We start from the raw sequence: 21,010 nt of genomic DNA, 5'->3' as shown, positions 1-21,010 counted from the left end.
ATATATTTAATCTTCATGTTTAAAAGTTCTTAAACTGCTGGCTACAAACCCGTGTGCAGTGCTGTGACACACTTCCCTTCTTCTTTTCTCCTAAGGTGGCTCACTCCATTATTAAGGCGCATTCAAAAGCCTGGCACTTATATCATGACCGATATCGTTCCCAACAGCATGGTAAGGTGGGAATAGTGCTGAATTCAGATTGGGCAGAACCCAAGACCCCAACAAGTTCTGAGGATGTGAAGGCAGCTGAGCGCTACATGCATTTCATGCTAGGCTGGTTTGCTCACCCTATATTTGTTAATGGAGACTACCCAGATATCCTGAAGTCCCAGATCCATCAGAAGAACCAGCAGTGCTCTATCCCAGTTGCCATCCTCCCTTCATTTAGTGAGGAAGAGAAGTCCATAGTGCAAGGAACTGCAGATTTCTTTGGTCTTTCTCATTACACTTCCAGACTGATCAGCACTGCGGCTAATGACACTTGTCTTCCAGACTATGAGAATATTGTGAACTTTTCCCAACATGTTGATCCTTCTTGGCCACAGACTGCTTCATCTTGGATCAGAGTGGTCCCTTGGGGGCTGAGAAGGCTGTTGAAGTTTGTTTCCCAGGAATATACAGGGACTAGGATCCCAATTTACATAGCAGGGAATGGTGTGCCCACAGAAGATGGAGGAGATGTTATTAATGACACAAAGAGAATGGATTATTTCAGGCTGTACATCAACGAAGCTCTGAAAGGTATGCAGTATTTGTTTTTAAATGGTTTAAATCAGAGGTGGACAAACTACGGTGGCCCGTGGGACCCTCCTGCCCGGCCCCTGAGCTTCTGGCCCAGAAGGCTCACCCTGGCCCCTCCCCCGCTACCCCGTCCCTCTCCTGCAGCCTCAGCACGCTGCACTGCCGACATAACACTCTGGGCGGCCGGGCAGCGCAGTTGCAGAGCCACGGCCTGACCCGGTGCTCTGGGCGGCATGGCAGTAGCGCTGCCAGCCACCGGCGCTCCAGGCAGTGTGGTAAGGGGGCAGGGAGCGGGGGGTTTGGATAGAGGGCAGGGGAGTTGGGGGTTGTGGTCAGGGCGCGGGGGTGTGGATGGGGTCGGGGCGGTTAGGGGCAGGGGTCCCCGGGGGGGGCAGTCAAGAAGGAGAGATGGGGTTGGATGGGACGGCAGGGGGCAGTTGGGACAGGGAGCAGGGCGTGGTGGAGAGGGTAGGAGTCCTGGGGGGGCTGTCAGGGGACGAGAAGTGTGTGGAGGGGTCAGATAGGAGGCGGGGGCCTGGCTGTCTGGGGAGACCCAGCATCCCCTAACCGGCCCTCCATACAATTTTGGGTACTTGATGTGGCCTTCAGGCCAAAAAGTTTGCCTGCCTCTGGGTGAAATGTTCTTTAATTGGGTCAGTGTTTTCACTTTAACTTGTGACAACCTATGAACATTTCCATTTGTGTGGTACCATTAAAGCTACATCCTCTTCCAACTGCAGCCACTAGATGTGACTTGATCCCATAGACCATGCCTGAATAGGTTTCTCAGACCTGAAGAAGAGCTCTGTATAAACTCAAACTTCTTTCACCAACAGAAGTTGGTCTAATTATAGATATTACCTCACCCACCTTATCTCTCTATGTGCATACTATGTAAGGCTGAAAACCTTGGGCCCAAACCTGCACTGAGCTCTGTGGGAAAACCCTTGTCCCCATACAAAGCCGTACTGAAGTTAATGTGGTACCAGGCAAGTGTCTGAATCCACCAGACTGGATCTCCTTGCAGGATCAGGGCCTAAGTGCAGAAGACTGGCATATCCCTGCCTAGAGTATGAAAACATCACTCACAGAAGTGTGTGTTTCAGAGTAGCAGCCGTGTTAGTCTGTATTCGCAAAAAGAAAAGGAGTACTTGTGGCACCTTAGAGACTAATCAGTTTATTTGAGCATAAGCTTTCGTGAGCTACAGCTCACTTCATCGGATGCATTCAATGGCAAATACAGTGGGGAGATTGTTTTCCACTGAATGCATCCGACAAAGTGAGCTGCAGCCCACGAAAGCCCACGCTCAAACAAATCTGCTAGTCTCTAAGGTGCCACAAGTACTCCCTTTCTTTTTGCGAATACAGACTAACATGGCTGCTACTCTGAAACCTGTCATTTACAGAAGGGTTTTCCAGTGTCTGGCTGGGGTTTGGTAGGCTGACATTAGGCTCTTTAATTGACCCCAGGATATGCGAGCTACTGCTTCTCTCTGCCACACTGGCTACTGGGGAGCTGAAGAAGGATTTTCTTTGGTCTAGGGATGAGACTGGCCCAGGCTGCCACTTCCTCCACAAATCTTGCGATTTCCTGCCATATTGAGCAGGTTTTCCTCTCATGAATGACCTTGTCACTGGGGCAGACTCTCAGGGCTAAGGAAGGTGAACTCTTCCATTAGTTATCAGAAGGCTGCATAGAAGCACGGTCTTAAAACCTACTATATGTTAGGAAGGGCAGGGCAGAAATCTTGAAACATAGAGTTTAAGGGGCATGGTGGGCTAATCTGTGTTAGGGCCCAATAGGGAAATAGAAAAGGAGTACTTGTGGCACGTGTGTGTGTAAAGTGCTTTGCAAAGCAGCTCAGTATCATTATCCCCAGTTTACAATAATGACTGAAAGTTGTCCTTTGATAACTGCGATGGTGACCTACATAAAATGTTAGTCCAGTTACCAGTATGTAGGTGTCATTATAACCACCTGCATGATTTACAGTATTTAGTGTCCCTGTTGGTAATCTCCATAGAAAGGTTGAGGACTGAATGCACAAGGCAAGTGAACTACCCTCTGATCTGAGCAGAGATTCCCTTCTGGTTGTAGGTGGATGCACCTTGGTAGGGCAAGGTGAGGAAGCTGGCACTGCTGCCCCTACTATACATGTTCTATGGGATAATTAGAGGACTTCTTTCTCCAGGAAAGTCCAGTCATCACTGAATTTACATAACAGTTCTGTCTAAATATAGTAGTAGGTCCATGAGAGAGCTGTACACTTGCCATGATTAGGCCCTTCAAAATATAAGCATGTTGGCTTAGGAAGCAAGAGGCCAGAAGAAGGAATCAAAAGTGAGGGTGTGAAAGGAACAAATAGTCCTTAGGGACTTCTTTCCCATTGACTTGTGAAGGGAGTTAGGCACCAAAGAGCCACTTGTGCCTTTGAAAATTTCCCACATGGTAGCACAGCTCACCATGACTAGGTTGTTGGGCCAGCTTATAGCTGAGTTTTGAAACTATCTAAATCTATGCACATAGAAAACTAATTTGAATTTTCTCCCTCCCATCTCTTGTAAGTACAACAAATTGTGCCTTACCAATCATCGTTTTCAGTGATAAACAAGTTATAGATTACAGCCCTGGAAACACTCAGCTAGGGAGACTTGAGTTTTTTTTCCTTAAATAAACAAGGAAAAGACCTAGGGGAAACACATTCACAATATTAACATAGTTCCTTTTCTTTGAGCAAGTGCATCTCAAATAAAAAAAAATCAAAACAAAATATTTTTTTAAAACTTAATATTTTTAATTTCTAAGAACAACGTATGAAAAAATCATCATGCTCTAGGTGTAATAAAAATACAGGATAGTGATACATTTATCACTGCCTCCTAGTGGTTGGTTTATAGAGAAAAGAAGTCCTGTTACTAACAGAATAGAACTGAACTGCCAGGTGGCACATGGGCCAGGTTTTTTAGAGTCAAAAGATCCTAGATTCTGTCCTCCGTGCAATAAATGTTGACATAGATGACAACACTGATATATATCTGCACAGTACAGAGATTAATTACAATGTGTTATGGTTACTGGTGGTCTCAGATTCATGAGATGTTTTGGTCTTTAGCCTCGTGATGCATCCTTGGGTGTGTCACTGTTATCCTTGTTTGCACTGTTATCCTTGTTTGTTCCTTTGTGTAATATTGCTCATTGTCCAGAAAAATATTCAAAGTCTAACGTATTTCTCTTATTTTATTTTATTTTTATTTTAACAGCTGTAAGGCTAGATGCAGTTGATGTTCAGACATATATCGCCCGATCCCTGATTGATGGCTTTGAAGGCCCAATGGGTTACAGTCAACTATTCGGACTACATCACGTGAATTTTGAAGATGGCAACAGACAAAGGACACCAAAGGAGTCCGCATATTTCTTCTCCAGTGTTACTGAAAAGAATGGTTTCCCCAAAGAAGTCATGGACAGATCTTTTCAGTCACTGAGATGCGATTCACCCCCACCACCAAGGTTACTTAGTTTACCAGCATCTGACGTACCTTCAAAGGCAAAGGTTGTTTGGGAAAAATTCTCACCCCAAATTAAGTTTGAAAGGGACATGTACTTCTATGGAACCTTCCCAGACGACTTTACATGGGGTGTGTCCTCCTCTGCCTACCAGATTGAAGGAGGTTGGGATGAGGATGGCAAAGGGCCTAGCATTTGGGATAACTTCACCCACATCCCAGGGAACATAAAAAATAATGAGACTGGAGATATAGCTTGTGATAGCTACAACAAACTAGCTGCAGATCTTTACATGCTGACAGCTTTACGGGTAAAGAGCTATAGATTCTCTCTGTCTTGGCCTCGCATTTTTCCTAGTGGAAGAAATGATTCCATAAATAGCCACGGGGTTGATTATTACAACCGACTTATCAATGGTTTGACTGCAAGAAATATCACTCCTCTGGTCACTCTGCACCACTGGGATCTGCCTCAGGCTCTCCAGGACATTGGTGGCTGGGAGAACGATTTATTGATTGAACTTTTTGATAGTTTCGCAGACTTCTGTTTCCAGACTTTTGGAGACAGAGTGAAATTTTGGATGACCTTTAACGAACCCTTCGTCATTGCATGGGCTGGATATGGGTTAGGAGAGCTTCCACCAAATGTGAAGGATAATCCAGGTTACACTCCCTATAAGATTACACACACATTACTAAAAGCTCATGCCAGGGTTTACCATACATATGACCGTAAATACAGAGTCAGTCAGAAAGGGGTTATTTCTTTGAGCCTCAGTACTGAGTGGGTTGAACCAAAGACACTGGATGATCCCAGAGATGTGGAAGCAGCAGATCGCTATCTGCAGTTTAATCTAGGGTGGTTTGCACACCCAATTTTCAAAAATGGGGACTACCCAGAGGCCATGAAATGGACAGTAGGGAACAGGAGTGAGCTACAGAACTTGCCATCCTCTCGTCTGCCAGCTTTCACAGCAGAGGAGAGAGAATACATCAGGGGCACAGCTGATGTCTTCTGTTTCAACACCTATACCTCCAAAATTATAAAGCATAAGACCACCAGGCTGAAACCATTCTCTTATGAGGATGACCAGGAGCGATTGGAGGAGGTTGATTCATCCTGGCCTACCTCAGCAATTACAGGAATGAGAGCTGTAGCCTGGGGTCTCAGGAGGCTGCTAAATTGGATTAAAGAGGAGTACGGCAATCCCCCAATTTACATAACTGAAAATGGGGTGGGAATACAGACCAAATCTGACGTTGATGACACTAACCGGATATTTTACTACAAAACCTACATCGATGAAGCTCTGAAAGGTATTGGGGTTATTTACAGTAGTGCTAGCATGATGATGAAAGATTTCCACCATCATGGGCTCCAGGTCTGCTTTTTCTCCCAGTGAGGAATGTCTTTTGAAAGATAAGCATCCCTTGTCTTCCCTAACACACGAGGAACTGAAGGTGCTTAGAGTGAGATGTGCAGCTTGCCAAGTCTAAATTGGAGGTCACCCTTGAAATAGTTTTACAAAACAAAAATCGAGCTTTCTTAGCTCCTCTATGCTCACCTTCCCTTCTTTTCCTTCTCTTATGCCATGCTGGCTGATGCTTCTTGGATGGATATATTGAGTCAGGCTCGAATAGCTAGCAATTACCATCCAATGGTGGTTCTGAATTAGGAAGCTTTCACTGCTGTTGTCCATTCCATCTGCTGCAAAGATGGCTTAAACAGCATGTTGTGGATTCCCATGGTTTGGGGGAATCTCCAGGTGTGAAAGAGCCAGCCTGTACCTCCGCAGACCCCATGGCGTAAGTGTGTCAGAGGAGAAGGGGAATTGTCTAAAAAATGCTGTACTGCTGCAGCAAGGCATCATTTAGTGCAGCCTTGCGGATCTGGGGCATGGAGCCTTGATTTTTCTACGCACAGGCCTTAATGGGGAAAAGGGGAGTTGATGATGATTTTAACTGAGGTAACTAAACTAGAGATGACCCTGCACCATGACTCTCAGCTCTGGACTTTGAGAGAAAGTTTAGGGGTGCTCAGATTCAGGGTTTGGTCTTTTTTTCCTCCCATCCCTAAACTAGAACAAACAGAAAAGACACTGGAACCTTCATTATCTTCTGATAATGCCAACTGGTAAACAGGCTGTAGTGTACTGACTTTGTATATGTGATACTGCCCTCTAGGTACTGGCCCACTCAAATAGTTGTGGGGTTTTTTTGTTTAAATCTTTTCAGCCTACAAGTTGGATGGCGTTAATCTTCGAGGATACGTTGCTTGGTCTCTCATGGACAACTTTGAATGGTTGCATGGTTACAGTGTCAGGTTTGGACTGCACCAGGTTGATTTTGAAAATCCAAACAGGCCCAGGACCCCCAAACGCTCTGCTGTGTACTATGCTGAAGTCATACGTAACAACGGGATCCCATTACCAAAAGAGGATGAATTTTTATATGGGGAATTTCCAAAGAATTTTTCATGGAGTGTAGCAACTGCAGCATATCAGGTTAGGAGATCATGGTGCCATCTGTGTATTATCAGTGAACAATTGATTGTTTTCAGAGGACACTCAAAGCTTTCATAAAATTGGGATATAGTAAAATTGGAGGAGCTTATAATAGCTAATATCAGACGGGGGAATGCAAAGACACTTAAGAATAAGTATGTCCTAAAGTGGGGATTTAACTTCAAAGCCAGGAGATAACTTCTTATATAATTATAGATTGAAGGAGCCTGGAGAGCAGATGGGAAAGGACTTAGCATTTGGGACCAGTTTGCTCATACTCCCTTGAAAATTAGCAATGATGAAAATGCAGATGTAGCTTGTGACAGCTACCACAAACTCGAGAAGGACTTGGCTTGTCTGAAAGCTCTCCAAGTGTCTCACTATCGCTTTTCAATCTCCTGGCCCCGTGTTCTCCCAGATGGAACTACAAAGCATGTTAACGAAGCTGGATTAAACTACTATGAGAGGCTTATTAATGCTCTCCTTGCATCTAATATTAAACCTCAGGTAAACATCTATATATAATAAGATTTCAGGATTGTCACTGTGTGTGTCCTTTTGAAGCCTAGAATGTCTGTTGTCAGTGTGAAGCAATGGACACAGCTATGAGCATGGTTGAGAGGTCGTTTTTTTTTTTAAGGATATTACCAGGTTCAATCATCGTTGTTATTTGCGGTCTGTTACCATCCAATTTTTCAGTTTTTCAGCCATATTGGGCTTTTTTATGCATATGACTTTACACCTGTATGACAGTACAGACTTTCCAGCCCTACATTTTTATGATTCTATTAGCTGAAGTCACCTCAAGAGGTTATCTTGTCCAGTCCCCCACGTTGAGGCAGGATTAAGTACACTTAGGCCACCATGACAGCTGTTTGTCTCACCTTTTCTTAAAAACCTGGAGTGTGGGGGATTCCCTAGGTTACCTATTCCAGTTCTTAATAACCCTTTTAGTTAGAAAATTGTACCTAATACCTAACTTCAGTCTTCACTGCAGCAAATAATGATGCTTGGACTGTGAATCCCATAAAAAGCTGTTAATAACAGTTTGATACCAAAAATAAAATTTTTCATTCTCTCAAATTGCCATGAGCAATCGTCCCTGAGTCCCAGTCCTAAGAGTTGCTGAACTCTCTCAATTTTTATGGACTTTAGGGGGAGTTGAGGTTGTTCAGAAGTCTTGCAGGATTGGCCCCATCTTTGTAAATAACAGAATCAAAGTTTATTTTCCCCTTCAAACGTTAAGCACGTGAATGTCTCAACCTAGCAAAAAACAGGAATTTTCTTTAAAAGGGTAAAGAGAAACCGTGTATTGTGGTTTTTCCAGCTGCAGTCCTTGTGGTGTGAAAAGTGGGGCTGAGAAGAGATGCTTGATGCTCAGGGAATCTTGGATGTCTTTTTTTTTTTTTAAATCCCTAAATTTTATAGGGCTGTCAATTCACTGTCTTGTATTGGGTGAGTGCGGGGAGGGGAGGTACCAGATTCTAATCTTAGCTTGTTTTGACAACAATTCCAAAACTGGTGTAGTCATCCACTTGGGTCCATCACTGGGCAATTGTGACTATTAATTATATTAGGGATCAAATCCAAACCTGGCACAAATAAGTGCAGCTCCACGGCTGGATTTTTCCCAGTGTCTGAAAAGACTGTAGAAGAGAGGAGGAGGAGGAGTAGTATTTGTTGTATTAGTGACCACTGTATTGAGCTGCGCACAATACAGGCTTTGGGAGACTCCCTTTATGATACAGATCAATTAATGTAACTGCCTGTCAGTCAGCGATAGTCATGTGATGATAAATGCAGGCTTTTGTAAGTAAAGTCATGTCCTTTGTCCATTTCTTCATGAATGAGAGTGAATCAGTGGTTATCTCAGAAATTAGCTAGTGATGTTTGTAACTCTCTCTCTCTCTCTCTCTCTACATAGGTAACTATTTACCACTGGGACCTCCCACAGGCCCTGCAGAATGTTGGCGGGTGGGAGAATGAAACCATAGTTCAGAGATTTAAAGAATATGCTGAGTTACTTTTCCAGAGGCTGGGAGATAAAGTAAAATTTTGGTTAACCCTCAATGAACCCTATATAATCGCAAATCTTGGCTATGGCTATGGCATATCTGCTCCAGGTATGGCTACTGTCTTTTAGCTGTGTTCTCCGGTGTGAGTGAGAAGGAAGTTCATAGTTATTCAGGAGACAAAGGATGATCTTGTGGTTAAGGCACTGGATTGGGACTCAAAAGGTCTGAGTTCAATTCCTGGGTCTGCCACAGAATTTCTTTGTGACCTTGGGCAAGTCACTTTTATGTGTCTCTGCTTCAGTTCCTTAGTTGTAAAATGGAGGTAGTTTATATTGGGAGTTTCCAAAGAACTTTTCATGAAATATTGCTTCTGCAACATGTCAGGTTGGGAAATGACCATGCGAATTACGAGTGGACATGTGTATGCAGAAAACACACAGGTTTTATAAAATTGGGGTTTGTAAAGTTTTGCTTAATAGGGGCATTGTAAGGATAAAATCTGTTCTTGTGAGGTGCTGAGTACTAGATAGGGTGATCAGATAGCAAGTGTGAAAAATTGAGATGGAGGTGGGAGGTAACAGGTGCCTATATAAGACAAAGCCTTGAACATCAGGACTGTCCCTATAAAATTGGGACATCTGGTCACCCTAATACTAGAGTACTGAGTGCCATATAATTATCCAGAGAGACAGGACCATACAGTACCTCCTGTGGAGACACCTGCATGTGAGGTATGGAACCTCTGCAGTACATATGCATCACATCCTTGAAATCATCCCCTCGTGGGAGAGTGAGACCTGCAGTTTCCCCACATCATGGATCTCCAGGAAGGGAAGAGTTTCCCTCAATCCTGTGGAAAGAGATTCTCTGTGTGTGTTGTTCTGGACCCCTCTGCCCTGCAGTTTGGCCCCTGCGGTGCCAGATGAGATGGCGTTTCTTCTTTTACTGGCAGTTCTAGTTGTTCTTTATGTGTTACTCTGCTGGAAATGAAGGCTTGGTTGTGGGAGCAGCCCTGTCTTACCTCATGAATTGCTCTCTCTTCAGGAATCTTTTCTAGACCAGGTAAAGCTCCTTACATAGTTGGGCATAACTTAATAAAGGCGCATGCTGAAGTCTGGCATCTGTACAATGAAACCTACCGTCCTAAACAAGGAGGATTAATCTCCATTACCATTAACTCTGACTGGGCTGAGCCAAGAAACCCTGACAAGCAGGAAGATATTGATGCTGCAAGGCGATATGTGCAGGTACACAGGAGATCTCACCAATACACCCTTTACTCTTTCTCACTCCCATATTCCTAATCCCATAGTTACTATGATGCAGAGATGCCTTGACCTGGATCACTGCCTTACCATTTTCTAGCAGATTGTTGCAGTGAACCAAGCCTAACACTGAGGCTCTCAATATCTTTTTCATGTACCAATAGTTTTAATTGTGTAGAACCTCCTTAAGAATTTTTTGTCTCCAAAGAACACCCATCCTCTCCTTGATAACACCCTGTAGCAGAGCAGTTATACAGTAAGCAGCAGAGAAGAGCCAAAATAGAAATACAGCACCACAACCTTGTTGTTCTTACTGATAACGTGAGGCACTTCCCTGCGTCTCTGTTTGCTCATTCATTTTAAGTTGCCGGTAAATGGTATGGCACAAATTTTGCCATTGGCTAATAGAATATTAGTTCATGACATTCTTGCATGGCATTCAGTTGGCGATGCGTTATTTAACCCTCCCCCATCCTCTTTCTTATTTACTTGGCTTAGTTTTATGGTGGTTGGTTTGCTCATCCCATTTTCAAAAACGGTGATTACAATGAAGTGATGAAAACGAGAATACGGGAGCGCAGCCTGGCCCAAGGCCTGAGCGAATCACGGTAAGCGCCTGGTAATGTATTTGCTCATGTCTTGTTAACTTCCACCTTGCAAAATTCCACTGTCCTGGTAAGAAAGTGTGGGCTGGTAAATATTCATGATTATTTTAGAGCTGGGTGAAGTAGTTAGGATAAATTTGCAGTGACTCTTTCTTACTCCTGAGGTATTATGTTACAGTGGTTAAAACAGTGGCTTCGCTGTAACTGATCCTTGGGTTCGATTCTAAACTAGTGACTGGTGCCTCCACCTAAAAATTTCCAAGTGACAAACAATATCTAAGGCAGGTGCAGTGCCAGTAAAACTCAGTAGGCAAACAACCTTCAGAGTGTCCTATTTATTATGAAAGGATGGGGAGGATAAAGAATTGGGATTCAGGGTTATGATGATAAATCGTATGAACCATTTTCCCTTTAAAATAAACCTGGCTAAGACAAGGAACATTCGGTAGCCTGCTTAAGTCTGCAGTGGTGGGATCCCAGGAGTGCCTCCTAGTCTGTAGTGACTCACATCTTCTCTACTATACAGTCCAGCTGTTACCTAGCAGTGGTTTAAAACCTGAACTTTAGCAATAACATTTTCATTTGTTTGCTGTCCAAGATGTGAAGAATGCCCCTAACACTCTGTAACCGCTCTCTTTGTCATATGACTACAGTGGTGTTAACTGGCCACTCCGTCTGGAATGGTCCCTTAGAATATGTGCTAGCTACTTACTCTAAACAACCGTGCATTTAGCTGTGGTGCTCCAAATACCTTTCCCAGACCCGAAGAAGAGCTCTTTGTGGCTCGAAAGCTTATGCCTCTCACCAAAAGATATTAGTGTACCCATCTTGTCTCCTTTAAGAAGGATAGCTTTGTCAGGGTCAATCCCTTCCCACTTGCACCAGTTCACTGGTGTAGCTCAATCCATTATTCAGGAACACCAAATAAACTTGTATAAAAAAGTGCTCACCATCTGTACACAGGATTAAGTCTGACCTGTTTTGTGTTGAATATTTTACCTACTTGATTTCTGGCCTATGTAAATGCAATCTGTTAATTCTGTAAATGAGCGAATGGAGAGGATATGGGATAAATGAATTTATTATCTTGATTAAATACATCTATAGGAGTTGCTGTATTCCCCTAGAAAGTTCTCTTTTGCTTTTGGGTTTAATGTTAAAATATTTCCGCACATCTCATTTGCAAACAAAACAAACTTCTGAAAAATCACTTTCTTCAAGAGCTTCTTTGGGCTAACGACACAAACAGGCAGCTCAAAATTGTACATATGATGCCCTACAGTGGAAGACGTAATGCTTCTATTCAGATGCATTGAGTGTTGCTTTCAACTGCTCTTAAAAATGATATGTTATATTAATCAGCTGTGAAAAATTGAAGCCTGGTGACTCAAGAAACTTAGTTCAAAGGCACCAGTCTGGCCAGATGGTCCATGATTCCATTGTGCTATCACAGCTTTATCCTGAGATGTTGGGAGGAACATCAAACTTCTGTGCTGCAGATCACCTTCCCTTTTTCAGAGTCTGGCTATACCCTGGCCAACATGGTGAATCTCTTCACTTTCACAGCATGGTATAGCGAAACTGGCAGAGGTTGCACTTGAGCTGTGCAGTATTTCTGATCATTTACCTCTGAAAAGGTAAAGGAATGTTTGCTGATAAAATCTGGTCTCGAAGAATTGCTTAGCATGCTCTGGAAAAGGTGTGATTTGGTGTCTGTAGTGCGTTAATGCTTGAGTTCTGTTCCCAGCTCGGGAAGGAGTGTGCCCTAGTGGTTGGAGCAGATTCTTGTGTTCAAGTTCCATTTCTGCCACTATCTCACTTTGGGCAAGTCTCTCAGTATTCCAGTCAATAAAATTGGTATTATGATGCTTACATCGGAGGCTTTTAAGTTGAATTTTAATCTTTCTTGTTTTTTCCTTTTAATGCAGACTCCCAGAATTTACTGAAAGTGAAAAGCAGAGAATTAAAGGCACATTTGATTTCTTTGGTTTCAATCATTATACCACAATATTGGCATACAACTTAAACTATACTTCTACCATCTCATCCTATGATGCTGATAGGTAAGACGTAAGCATAAAGTTATAGTCAAATAACACACACACTTCTGGAGCCTGTACCAATATGATCAATGTTAAACATTAAAAATTAACTTGACAAGCTTTTGGACTTTTAGACCCCCAGGACTTGGGCTAGTAAAATATTCACTGGGTCAGAAATTTGGGTACTGCCCAAAATTCAGGGAATAAATGTGATACTTGTTGCCCTTGCTCCATCGTCACAAGCTTATGACACTGAATTTTTAGCAAACACAGTTAAGAACAGAACCACTAATAAAGGAAAATGTGTTAGTCTACTCACATTTTTATATCAACTTCTGACCATCTTGAAAATGGTATCTTCATAGACTCTGGCTTTTGAGATGGCAGACTATACTCGTTTCTAGATGTCTTTTAAATGTGTAAAAAGAAAAGGAGTACTTGTGGTACCTTAGAGACTAACCAATTTATTTGAGCATAAGCTTTCGTGAGCTACAGCTCACTTAGCTGGAGCTCACGAAAGCTTATGCTCAAATAAATTGATTAGCCTCTTTAAGGTGCCACAAGTATTCCTTTCCTTTTTGCGAATACAGACTAACACGGCTGTTACTCTGAAACCTTTTAAATGTGTGTTTGTCATAATGGAATTCGTGTACCAACTACGGTATGATGCTTTAAGGGTGAAACAACTTAAATACTAAACATATATAAAGCTTCTTCTTTTAATATTAAAATAACCACCTGGCCTAGTTTTATATTTAATAGATTAGCAAATACGGGCTGCTTTTAACAACTTTTTTGCTGTATAGGAGGGGGAAGTACTGATAATTTCCTCTCCACGTATAGTCCCACATAAATAGCTGCTTTGTCATCAATGTATGGAGAGAGTTTTGAAAATAATTCCCATAACTTCAGTGAGAGTTGGGTATAAACCCCCCTTGATGACAGAGGGAAACCGAGATCAGAGGACCACATTCTCTGATCAAGGAGGTTTTACACCTAGGATGACCAGATCGCAAGAGTAAAATATCAGCACACATGGGTGGGGTGGGGCGGGGCAGCCACAGGTGCACAGCCCTGACAGGAGCCATGGGAGAGGGAGGCACACAGGCCTAGGAAGCTGCAAGGGGGGTATATGGCCCCTGCTGCAGCCCTCAACACAAGCCATGGGGCAGGGGCTCATGGCCCTGGCTCCAGACCCCAGCTGAAGCCACAGGGCAGAGGCGCATGATCCCAGTTCCAACCCCGGCTATGCTGCTGGATCAGCCCAACTGACAGTCACCTCACCTCCCAGCAGGGCTGGTGAGTGCAGCCATGGGATGGGACAGGGCATAGGCGAGTGAGCCTCAGGGAGGTCTGAGGGGGGGTGCTGGGCTGTGAGGGGGCAGAGGGCACTGGGGGCGGTTTGTGTGTTTTGGAGTCCTGGGTAGTGGGGGAGATCTCTGTGTGTCAGGGCGCTGGGCAGTGTGGGGCACTGTGTAGTTGTGGTGCGGGGGCTGTGGAGGAGGACACTGGGAAGGGGGAGATCTGTGTGTGTGTGTGTGTGTGTGTGTGTGTGTGTGTTGGAGAACTAGGGTGTGTGGGGTGCTTGGCAGTTGTGGGGCACACTGGCAGCACAGGGCCAGGCAGACCAATGTGCAGCTGGCCATGCCATGCATGCCCCATTGCCCCTGGCTGGGCCTCCCCTTGCCCACCTCTAGAGGGCTGGGGCAGGGGGAGGAGATGCAGGGGTGGGGTCTGGGCAGTGCTTACCTGGTGCGGCTCCTGGGAAGCGGTCGACAGGTCCCTCTGGCTCCTAGGGACAGGGGCGACCAGGGGGCTCTATGCACTGCTCGTGCCTGCAGGCCCTGCCCCCGCAGCTCCCATTGGCCGCGGTTCCTAGCCAATGAGAGCTGCGAAGCCGGCGCTCATGGTGGGCGCAGCACACAGAGACTTCCCTGGCCACCCATCCACCTAGGGGCTGCAGGGTCCTGCCAGCCACTTCCCGGGAACTGCATGGAGCCAGGAAGGGAGCCTGCCCACTAGGTGACTAGTCCAACCCTGTGCCAAACATCTGGACATCTGTAGGGACGTGGGACAAACAGCTAAATATCGGGACAGTCCTGATTTTTATCAGAACTTCTGGTCACCCCAATTCCCATTAGAGTTATGGGAATTATCTACATATATGGAGAGGAAAATAAATTACCAGTATCACTCCTGCTATCTGTGAAAAGTTAACCACTGCTTTAAACTACATCAAACTGGACTCGGAAAGAGCTCTCAACAAGCAGGCATGACGATGGGAGCACATCACATAGATGGGAGGGATCTTTAGAGCTCACAAGCATCCTCTACCAATGATTTAAAAGACTGCAGAAAAACCCTGTCAAATTTGGTACTCTCTGTATTTTGTCTATTTTTTGCTTTTATGAGTTTTAATCGGTTGTACATGGAAACTCCCCTGAACTAAGTAGCTCTCTGAAGCCTGCCCATATCTTTGAAGCTTGAACCCTTCTGTAATTTTAATCAAAAACTATATACACTATAGATTCAGTCCTGCATTGTTTGTCCCCAAAATTGCCATTGATGTACAAGGAATGCAGGATTGAACGCACTCTCTCTTGGAGGTTCTAAAGTATTTAGCTATACATGTTAGAACCTCCAAGAGAACACTAAAACTAGATTGGATTATTTTAGGGTTAGGGTTAGCATTTGACATAGCTTAAGCCAGTGGCTCTCAGTCTCTTTCAAGGTAGACCACATCTTAATAGACTAGTGAGGTTCACCTCCCCACACCTCAATCAGATCACACCTCATTCTCAAGGACACCCCAGCAACTGCTTACCTGGGGAAAAGTAATACTAGAGGAAACTTACTGTGTTACTGTCTTTAATTTGTTCTTTGTCCCACCTTTTGCAAGCCAATTCTCTTTTAGGTTTTTATTTCACTCCCGTATCATGGGTCGTGCCCCCCCCCATCCCCCAAATTAAAATAAAAATCAATTGCTCTGTTCCTCTCTCCCCTCAGGCTCCTTTCCTTCCACCTGGTGGTTCTCTCAACCTTCAAATGCTACCCAGTTCCCTGCTTCCCGTCATTTCTGCTGTCTTGCCAATGCTACCTAGGTCTCCTCTCTCTTATTGTGCTGCCTGATTTCCCGGCTTCCCTGAACATTCTCCTCTCCCGAGGTCTTCGTCATGACTGCCAGCTTCAGTCCTATTGCTGCTTCTGTTGTTTCAGTTCCGAAGACCCAGAAGTTGAAGGATAGAATTTGTCTGGCAGCCGTTCATGTGATCTGTTAATATTTCTTGTTCATAAAGTTATCCCAAGCACTTCTATAGAGCATATACTGTTGAATCTGAGACAGTAAGCTCTTCAGGGCTTGTACAGGGCCTAGCACAAAGCCCTGACTGGAACCTTTAGGTTCTGCTGTAATACAAATAAATAATAATGTACAATTTGATCCTTGGCCTAAGCTGTTGGAGTTGGCAGAATAAGGTGTTTTATTATTGTTACATTCTGATTCTCATCCACAGAGGGGTAGCTTCAGTAACGGACTGGAGCTGGCTGGGCTCTGGTTCCTTCTGGTTAAAGGTGACCCCCTTTGGCTTCAGAAAGATCCTGAGGTGGATAAAGGAAGAGTATGATAACCCTCCAATTTATGTTACTGAGAATGGGATTTCTGAACGTGGAGACCTAGGCCTCAATGACACTTGGCGAATACACTACTACAAGAGCTACATTAATGAAGCGTTAAAAGGTACAGGTTCCTTCATCCCAATCTGATGAGAGCAGTACTTCTGATCAGAACGATGCTTTCACATTTTAACAGGAAACTTATAATGTAGTGCTCATTCTTAGTTCAAGTAACATTGGCATCATCAAGGTTCTTGGGTCTTGTCTCTCAGCAGTCCCAATCTCCTGTGCCCATTGTTGGCAGAGGCCAAATACTAGGGGCTCTAGCCCTCCACAAGCAATTGACTCAGTACAGAATTAAGACCAATAACTTCAAACACTTGCCACCTAGTTCTGGACTTTTGTTCTTTGCCCCTCTATGTTGCATCATACTTTGTTTGCATATGATGTAACTAATCACAACTGCAGAGAGACAGTTCCTCTTTTCTTCAGGTTTCCCTGATGGAGCACTAAGCATGGCTGTGTATGAGACTGGCACCACCAACTACACCATGTATGTGCATTACTACTGCAGTGTACTTAGCTCACTGAGGACCACTGGAGGCTAGGCCCTTGTTCAGACTCCCATCTGTTGTGCCAGTTTGCTTTGCCATTCAGAACTCTTGTTCACAGTAGCTGGTGGTTTAACTGTCTGCCCAAAGGATGGTTTGAAGAGAATTAAGATCAGTTGTCATGTTGCTATTTAATACCTCATCTGTGTAAACACATACTAGCCGATAGTCAGTACTACCTGCTGTTGTTTAATGTTAATTATAGCCATGGGCAACTGGGATGGTGGTGGTGGAGTGGTATTCTTCCAAGCTGTACCCACTGCAGCTTTGCTAACCTCAAGAGATCATAAATCCTGAGATTTTAAAAGACCATATTGTGTTTTTTCATGTTTTGATTTGTTAAACTCCCCCTGCCCCTCCCTGGTATGTGTTTGATAACTAAATCTATTGGGCAAGACGATTTTGGCCCCTGCTTCAGAATTTCTCACCCCAACATCTACCTGTCCCCTGCCCAGCAATTAATTCTGGCCCCAGTTTTCTTCTTCTGGGGGTTCTTCATTCCCTTCTCTCTGGATTGGGAAGTTGTAGCAGAAAGGAGGGAGAGGGACAGAGGCACTATCCTGTCCAATTGCTCTCAGGAGGGAGCAAAACCATGCTGGGCTCTTTGTTCCCTCTTCCCTTCCTGTGAGAACAGCGAGCGGGGGGGAGGAACTCTGCTGGCTTCCACCAGGGTTAATTGTGCAAGGGGGGCAAGAGCTCATCACTTGTGAAAATAGTGAGAGAGCTGGCACTATTTGACATGCCCAGATGAGAGTTCTGATGGAAGATCATGCAGCTGTTCAAAATACGATCATATCCCCTCTTTATTGAGGGATGTCACAGCAGGGGTTTATACACTGTTTACAATGTGAAGGCTTTCTTCACAGTCTGAAAGAGTGTCACTTTTTTTTAAATGACAGCTTAGATTCTGGAGCACAGGATACCAGCCATCAGAGTACTGGTTCAATCCCTAAATTACACATCAAAGATAAAGTGAATGAAATAAGGATTTCCCTTTAACTGCTAGTTCTGAACTAAAATTAAGGATGGGATGAGGTATGAAATCTGGGGATATAAGGTAACTAATTCCTCCTAGACATGACTAGACATGGTGATCAACCCCATGGGAGAAAAAAACATAGAAATTGGGCTTGATTTTTTGCTCACTGGGCTTGTAGTTTGTTTTTTTTTAATTGGCTCCTGGCAAGCCAGGGCAAAATGGGGAGAGTGTCAGGGGTGCACAGCGGGCCCACCACAGTCCCAGATGGCACACGGGGAAATCTAGTCACAGAGTGTTGGGGTTCTTAGGGATTGGGTTATTTTGGCCTTGTTTTGAAATGGGATTAGCTTGATTTTTGTCTTATTGTGAAAGTCGGGGTACTTATTTACCATGTGAAAGTTGGCAACTGTGCTATGCATGTCACTTTGGTAGCATACTGAATTGCCTTCCATATTGACTATGCCAAGATAAACATATTGGATAAAAAGCCCTAAAATAAGTTAAATACCTACATGATCGTGCTTTCACATTTGGTGCATCTCAACAGCTGTTCTACTTGATAGTGTTGATCTCCGAGGCTACACTGCATGGTCTCTGATGGACAACTTAGAATGGGCAACAGGCTTTGCTGAAAAATTTGGTTTGCATTACATCAACTATACTGATCCCAATCTGCCCAGGATTCCCAGAGAATCTTCAAAATATTATTCATCAATCATACAATGTAATGGCTTCCCAGACCCAGCAAATGGACCACATTTGTGTCTCCAGCCACAGCCTGAAGGTAACTAACTAGAAACAGAACATAGGGATTAATATTAATGGCTAAGAGCATCCTAATGATTTCTACATTTATACAATGACGTATGTTACTTTGTAGAATTCCCTACAGCCCCAGCATAATCCATATTAGGGATTCAGTTACAGTAGTTGCAAACTGAGCTCTTATTGGTGAATATGCTGGGAACTGATTATGTTGTACTACACAGGGCTGCTGTATATACCTTCAAATATTACTTTACATTCTTATGAATGGAGAAAAACACTTTTTTGCTGCAGATTGAGAATATTGTCAAAACTAGGAATTTCAGTTCAGAGGAGTTGGGTCCATAACACCTAGAACCAGTTGAGCTAATTTATACAGTATGTAATACTTGTATGGCACCCTTGGCATACGTGAAGCTTTTCAAAACATAGGGATCTAGCATTCTTTGGAGAATGTGACTCTTTAAATGAAACACTTTCCTATCCCATAGATAAATGATCTCTACCTAAGCATGGCAGAAAATGAAGGTGAGACTGTAACAAAATAACTTTTGAAAATACCAGAAAAAATATTCAGAAGTGGTTTCTGAGAGTTAGGTAAACAAAGGCTGTATAATCTAATGATTGGTGCCAGATTAATATTACTTTTTTTTTTTGTGAGTGATAGATCTCCTTTTGAATGGTCTTAAATGTCCAATTACTAACCTATTTTCCCCCACCTGTTGTAAGACAGTATACTGATTAGCTGCCCCCAAAGAACCCCAAGTAAGTGAGGAGAAATCAAATAGTTGTGTACATGAAGTAGTTCATAAGAGGTATTGATGCCATTCAATTCTTGTCTTCCCAGGTACTGCTACACCAACTGCCAGCACAATGGGGTCTGTGCACAATGCCTCCAGTGGGAAAGTACAATTTCTGGGATTAGATTTAACTTCACTGAATGCAGAAATAGGACTGTATGTGCTATTTGCTTTTGCTCTGATTGGTGTGTTAGGACTTGCTCTTTTTTCATACAAATATGGCAAGTTATCTAAAAGAGTGAGTAAACCATCAGGATAGAGTTAAGTAAAATGTACATTTTTGAAGTGTGTGCATGCAATGTAAGATGTTCCCTTCTTTAAAGTCTTGAGGGCCAGACACACAATACCACCTGTAGTTGTTAGCTACTGTTAAGAGGTTCTTCCATCTGTTGTCCCTAGCTTACAGTAACTTAGTTATACTATAAGTGCTGCTAGTTGGTTAGTTTTGATTTTAAAAATGGATGTACATAAAAAAAGCTAAGCTTTGGCAAGCTCAAACTATTACAAAATGGGAATGCATTCATCAAAATTGTCCTCAAATTTCAAACAAAGCTTTCCAAAAAGTTGATTAGACTGATGTAGTTTACATCTTACTGTGCTTATCTTTCCCATTAATATCAGTAGGAGTCAGGTTAATATTAAACTTCTGATAATTGAAAAAATTAAAGTTTTAGATAAAATGAATTTTGGCCTTGCTGAGTTTTTTTGTACTAGCACATATCACTTGTTGTATTAAGCACTTACACAGATCTAAAAAAAATGTGTTTGCTATACTTACAAAACTTGAAGTTTGGTGTGGTAAATGTATGTTGTTTGCTTCTGTCACTCATCCTATTCATTCAAAGTTGGTTTCCTCCTTAAACATTCTTTCAGTTACAGCTGGAGTCCCTTTGTTTTTATTAGAAAAATTAAGCTGTCAAATAATCTTTCAGCCTCGCTATTAACAGTTCTTGGGCAACAGTGTTTTCATCTCAGTCCAAAGTAAAATAGAAGGTAGTGCAAATGAACTTGTTTAAGCACAAAAGTTAAATATTAAGAGTTTGTACATAAAAGTTGCTCTAGTTAAACCTAGTTAAAAGGCATGATGATAAACTGATGAAACGTGGGGAGACACTTATCACACCTTTAATTAAACCAGTGCAACCCTGACCTTTAGCAGTTCTTAGGTGTAGACAAGGCTTCTCTTGCATGTAGCTGTTAACTCCCCTTTGTTCTTGGTGAGTTTGAAGGAAAGCTACTCTATGGGAGCTATTGTAAATGCTTTGGGCAAAGGATATCTCTTCATGGTACTAAGCAGTAATAATGTAACAGTCCCTTAGATGTTCCACTTTACCTGTGGAAAAACAGTGTGCAGGTAGGTGGTAGATAGATCTAGTATCCCACAGGTTGTTCCCTTGAACCAACTTAGCACTATCCTGGAGTTACTTGCAGCTGCTAGAAGCAGAGTAAGTCTTGAAATTGTAGATGGTTAAAGCAGCTCCACAGCAAAAAGTCATTAGGAAATAAGGGATATACTTAACACAAAGAAAACTACACTTAATCCATTGGATTGTATGAAGTGTAC

The 21,010-nt window shown here is 43.2% G+C and overlaps 1 protein-coding gene across 1 annotated transcript in view; it reads left to right on the top strand.

Annotated features, from left to right (window-relative positions):
* The window catches only part of LCT (lactase), a 31,153-nt gene extending 10,919 nt beyond the window's left edge, over window positions 1-20,234 (top strand). Inside the window, exons 7-17 of the mRNA XM_077830374.1 lie at window positions 96-741; window positions 4,003-5,565; window positions 6,484-6,752; window positions 6,969-7,259; window positions 8,677-8,875; window positions 9,812-10,014; window positions 10,531-10,640; window positions 12,566-12,700; window positions 16,192-16,415; window positions 18,429-18,665; window positions 19,494-20,234. Coding sequence (XP_077686500.1) covers window positions 96-741; window positions 4,003-5,565; window positions 6,484-6,752; window positions 6,969-7,259; window positions 8,677-8,875; window positions 9,812-10,014; window positions 10,531-10,640; window positions 12,566-12,700; window positions 16,192-16,415; window positions 18,429-18,665; window positions 19,494-19,705 — 4,089 coding nt within the window. The 3' untranslated portion in view covers window positions 19,706-20,234. The remainder of the gene's footprint in view (window positions 1-95; window positions 742-4,002; window positions 5,566-6,483; window positions 6,753-6,968; window positions 7,260-8,676; window positions 8,876-9,811; window positions 10,015-10,530; window positions 10,641-12,565; window positions 12,701-16,191; window positions 16,416-18,428; window positions 18,666-19,493) is intronic.
* Window positions 20,235-21,010: the final 776 nt, after the last annotated feature.

The sequence above is a fragment of the Eretmochelys imbricata genome, chromosome 11 (genome assembly GCF_965152235.1).
Source record: "Eretmochelys imbricata isolate rEreImb1 chromosome 11, rEreImb1.hap1, whole genome shotgun sequence".
Classification (NCBI taxonomy): Eukaryota; Metazoa; Chordata; order Testudines; family Cheloniidae; genus Eretmochelys; species Eretmochelys imbricata.
Note: the sequence above shows the minus strand (reverse complement) of the source record. Positions and strands in the feature narration are given on the sequence as shown.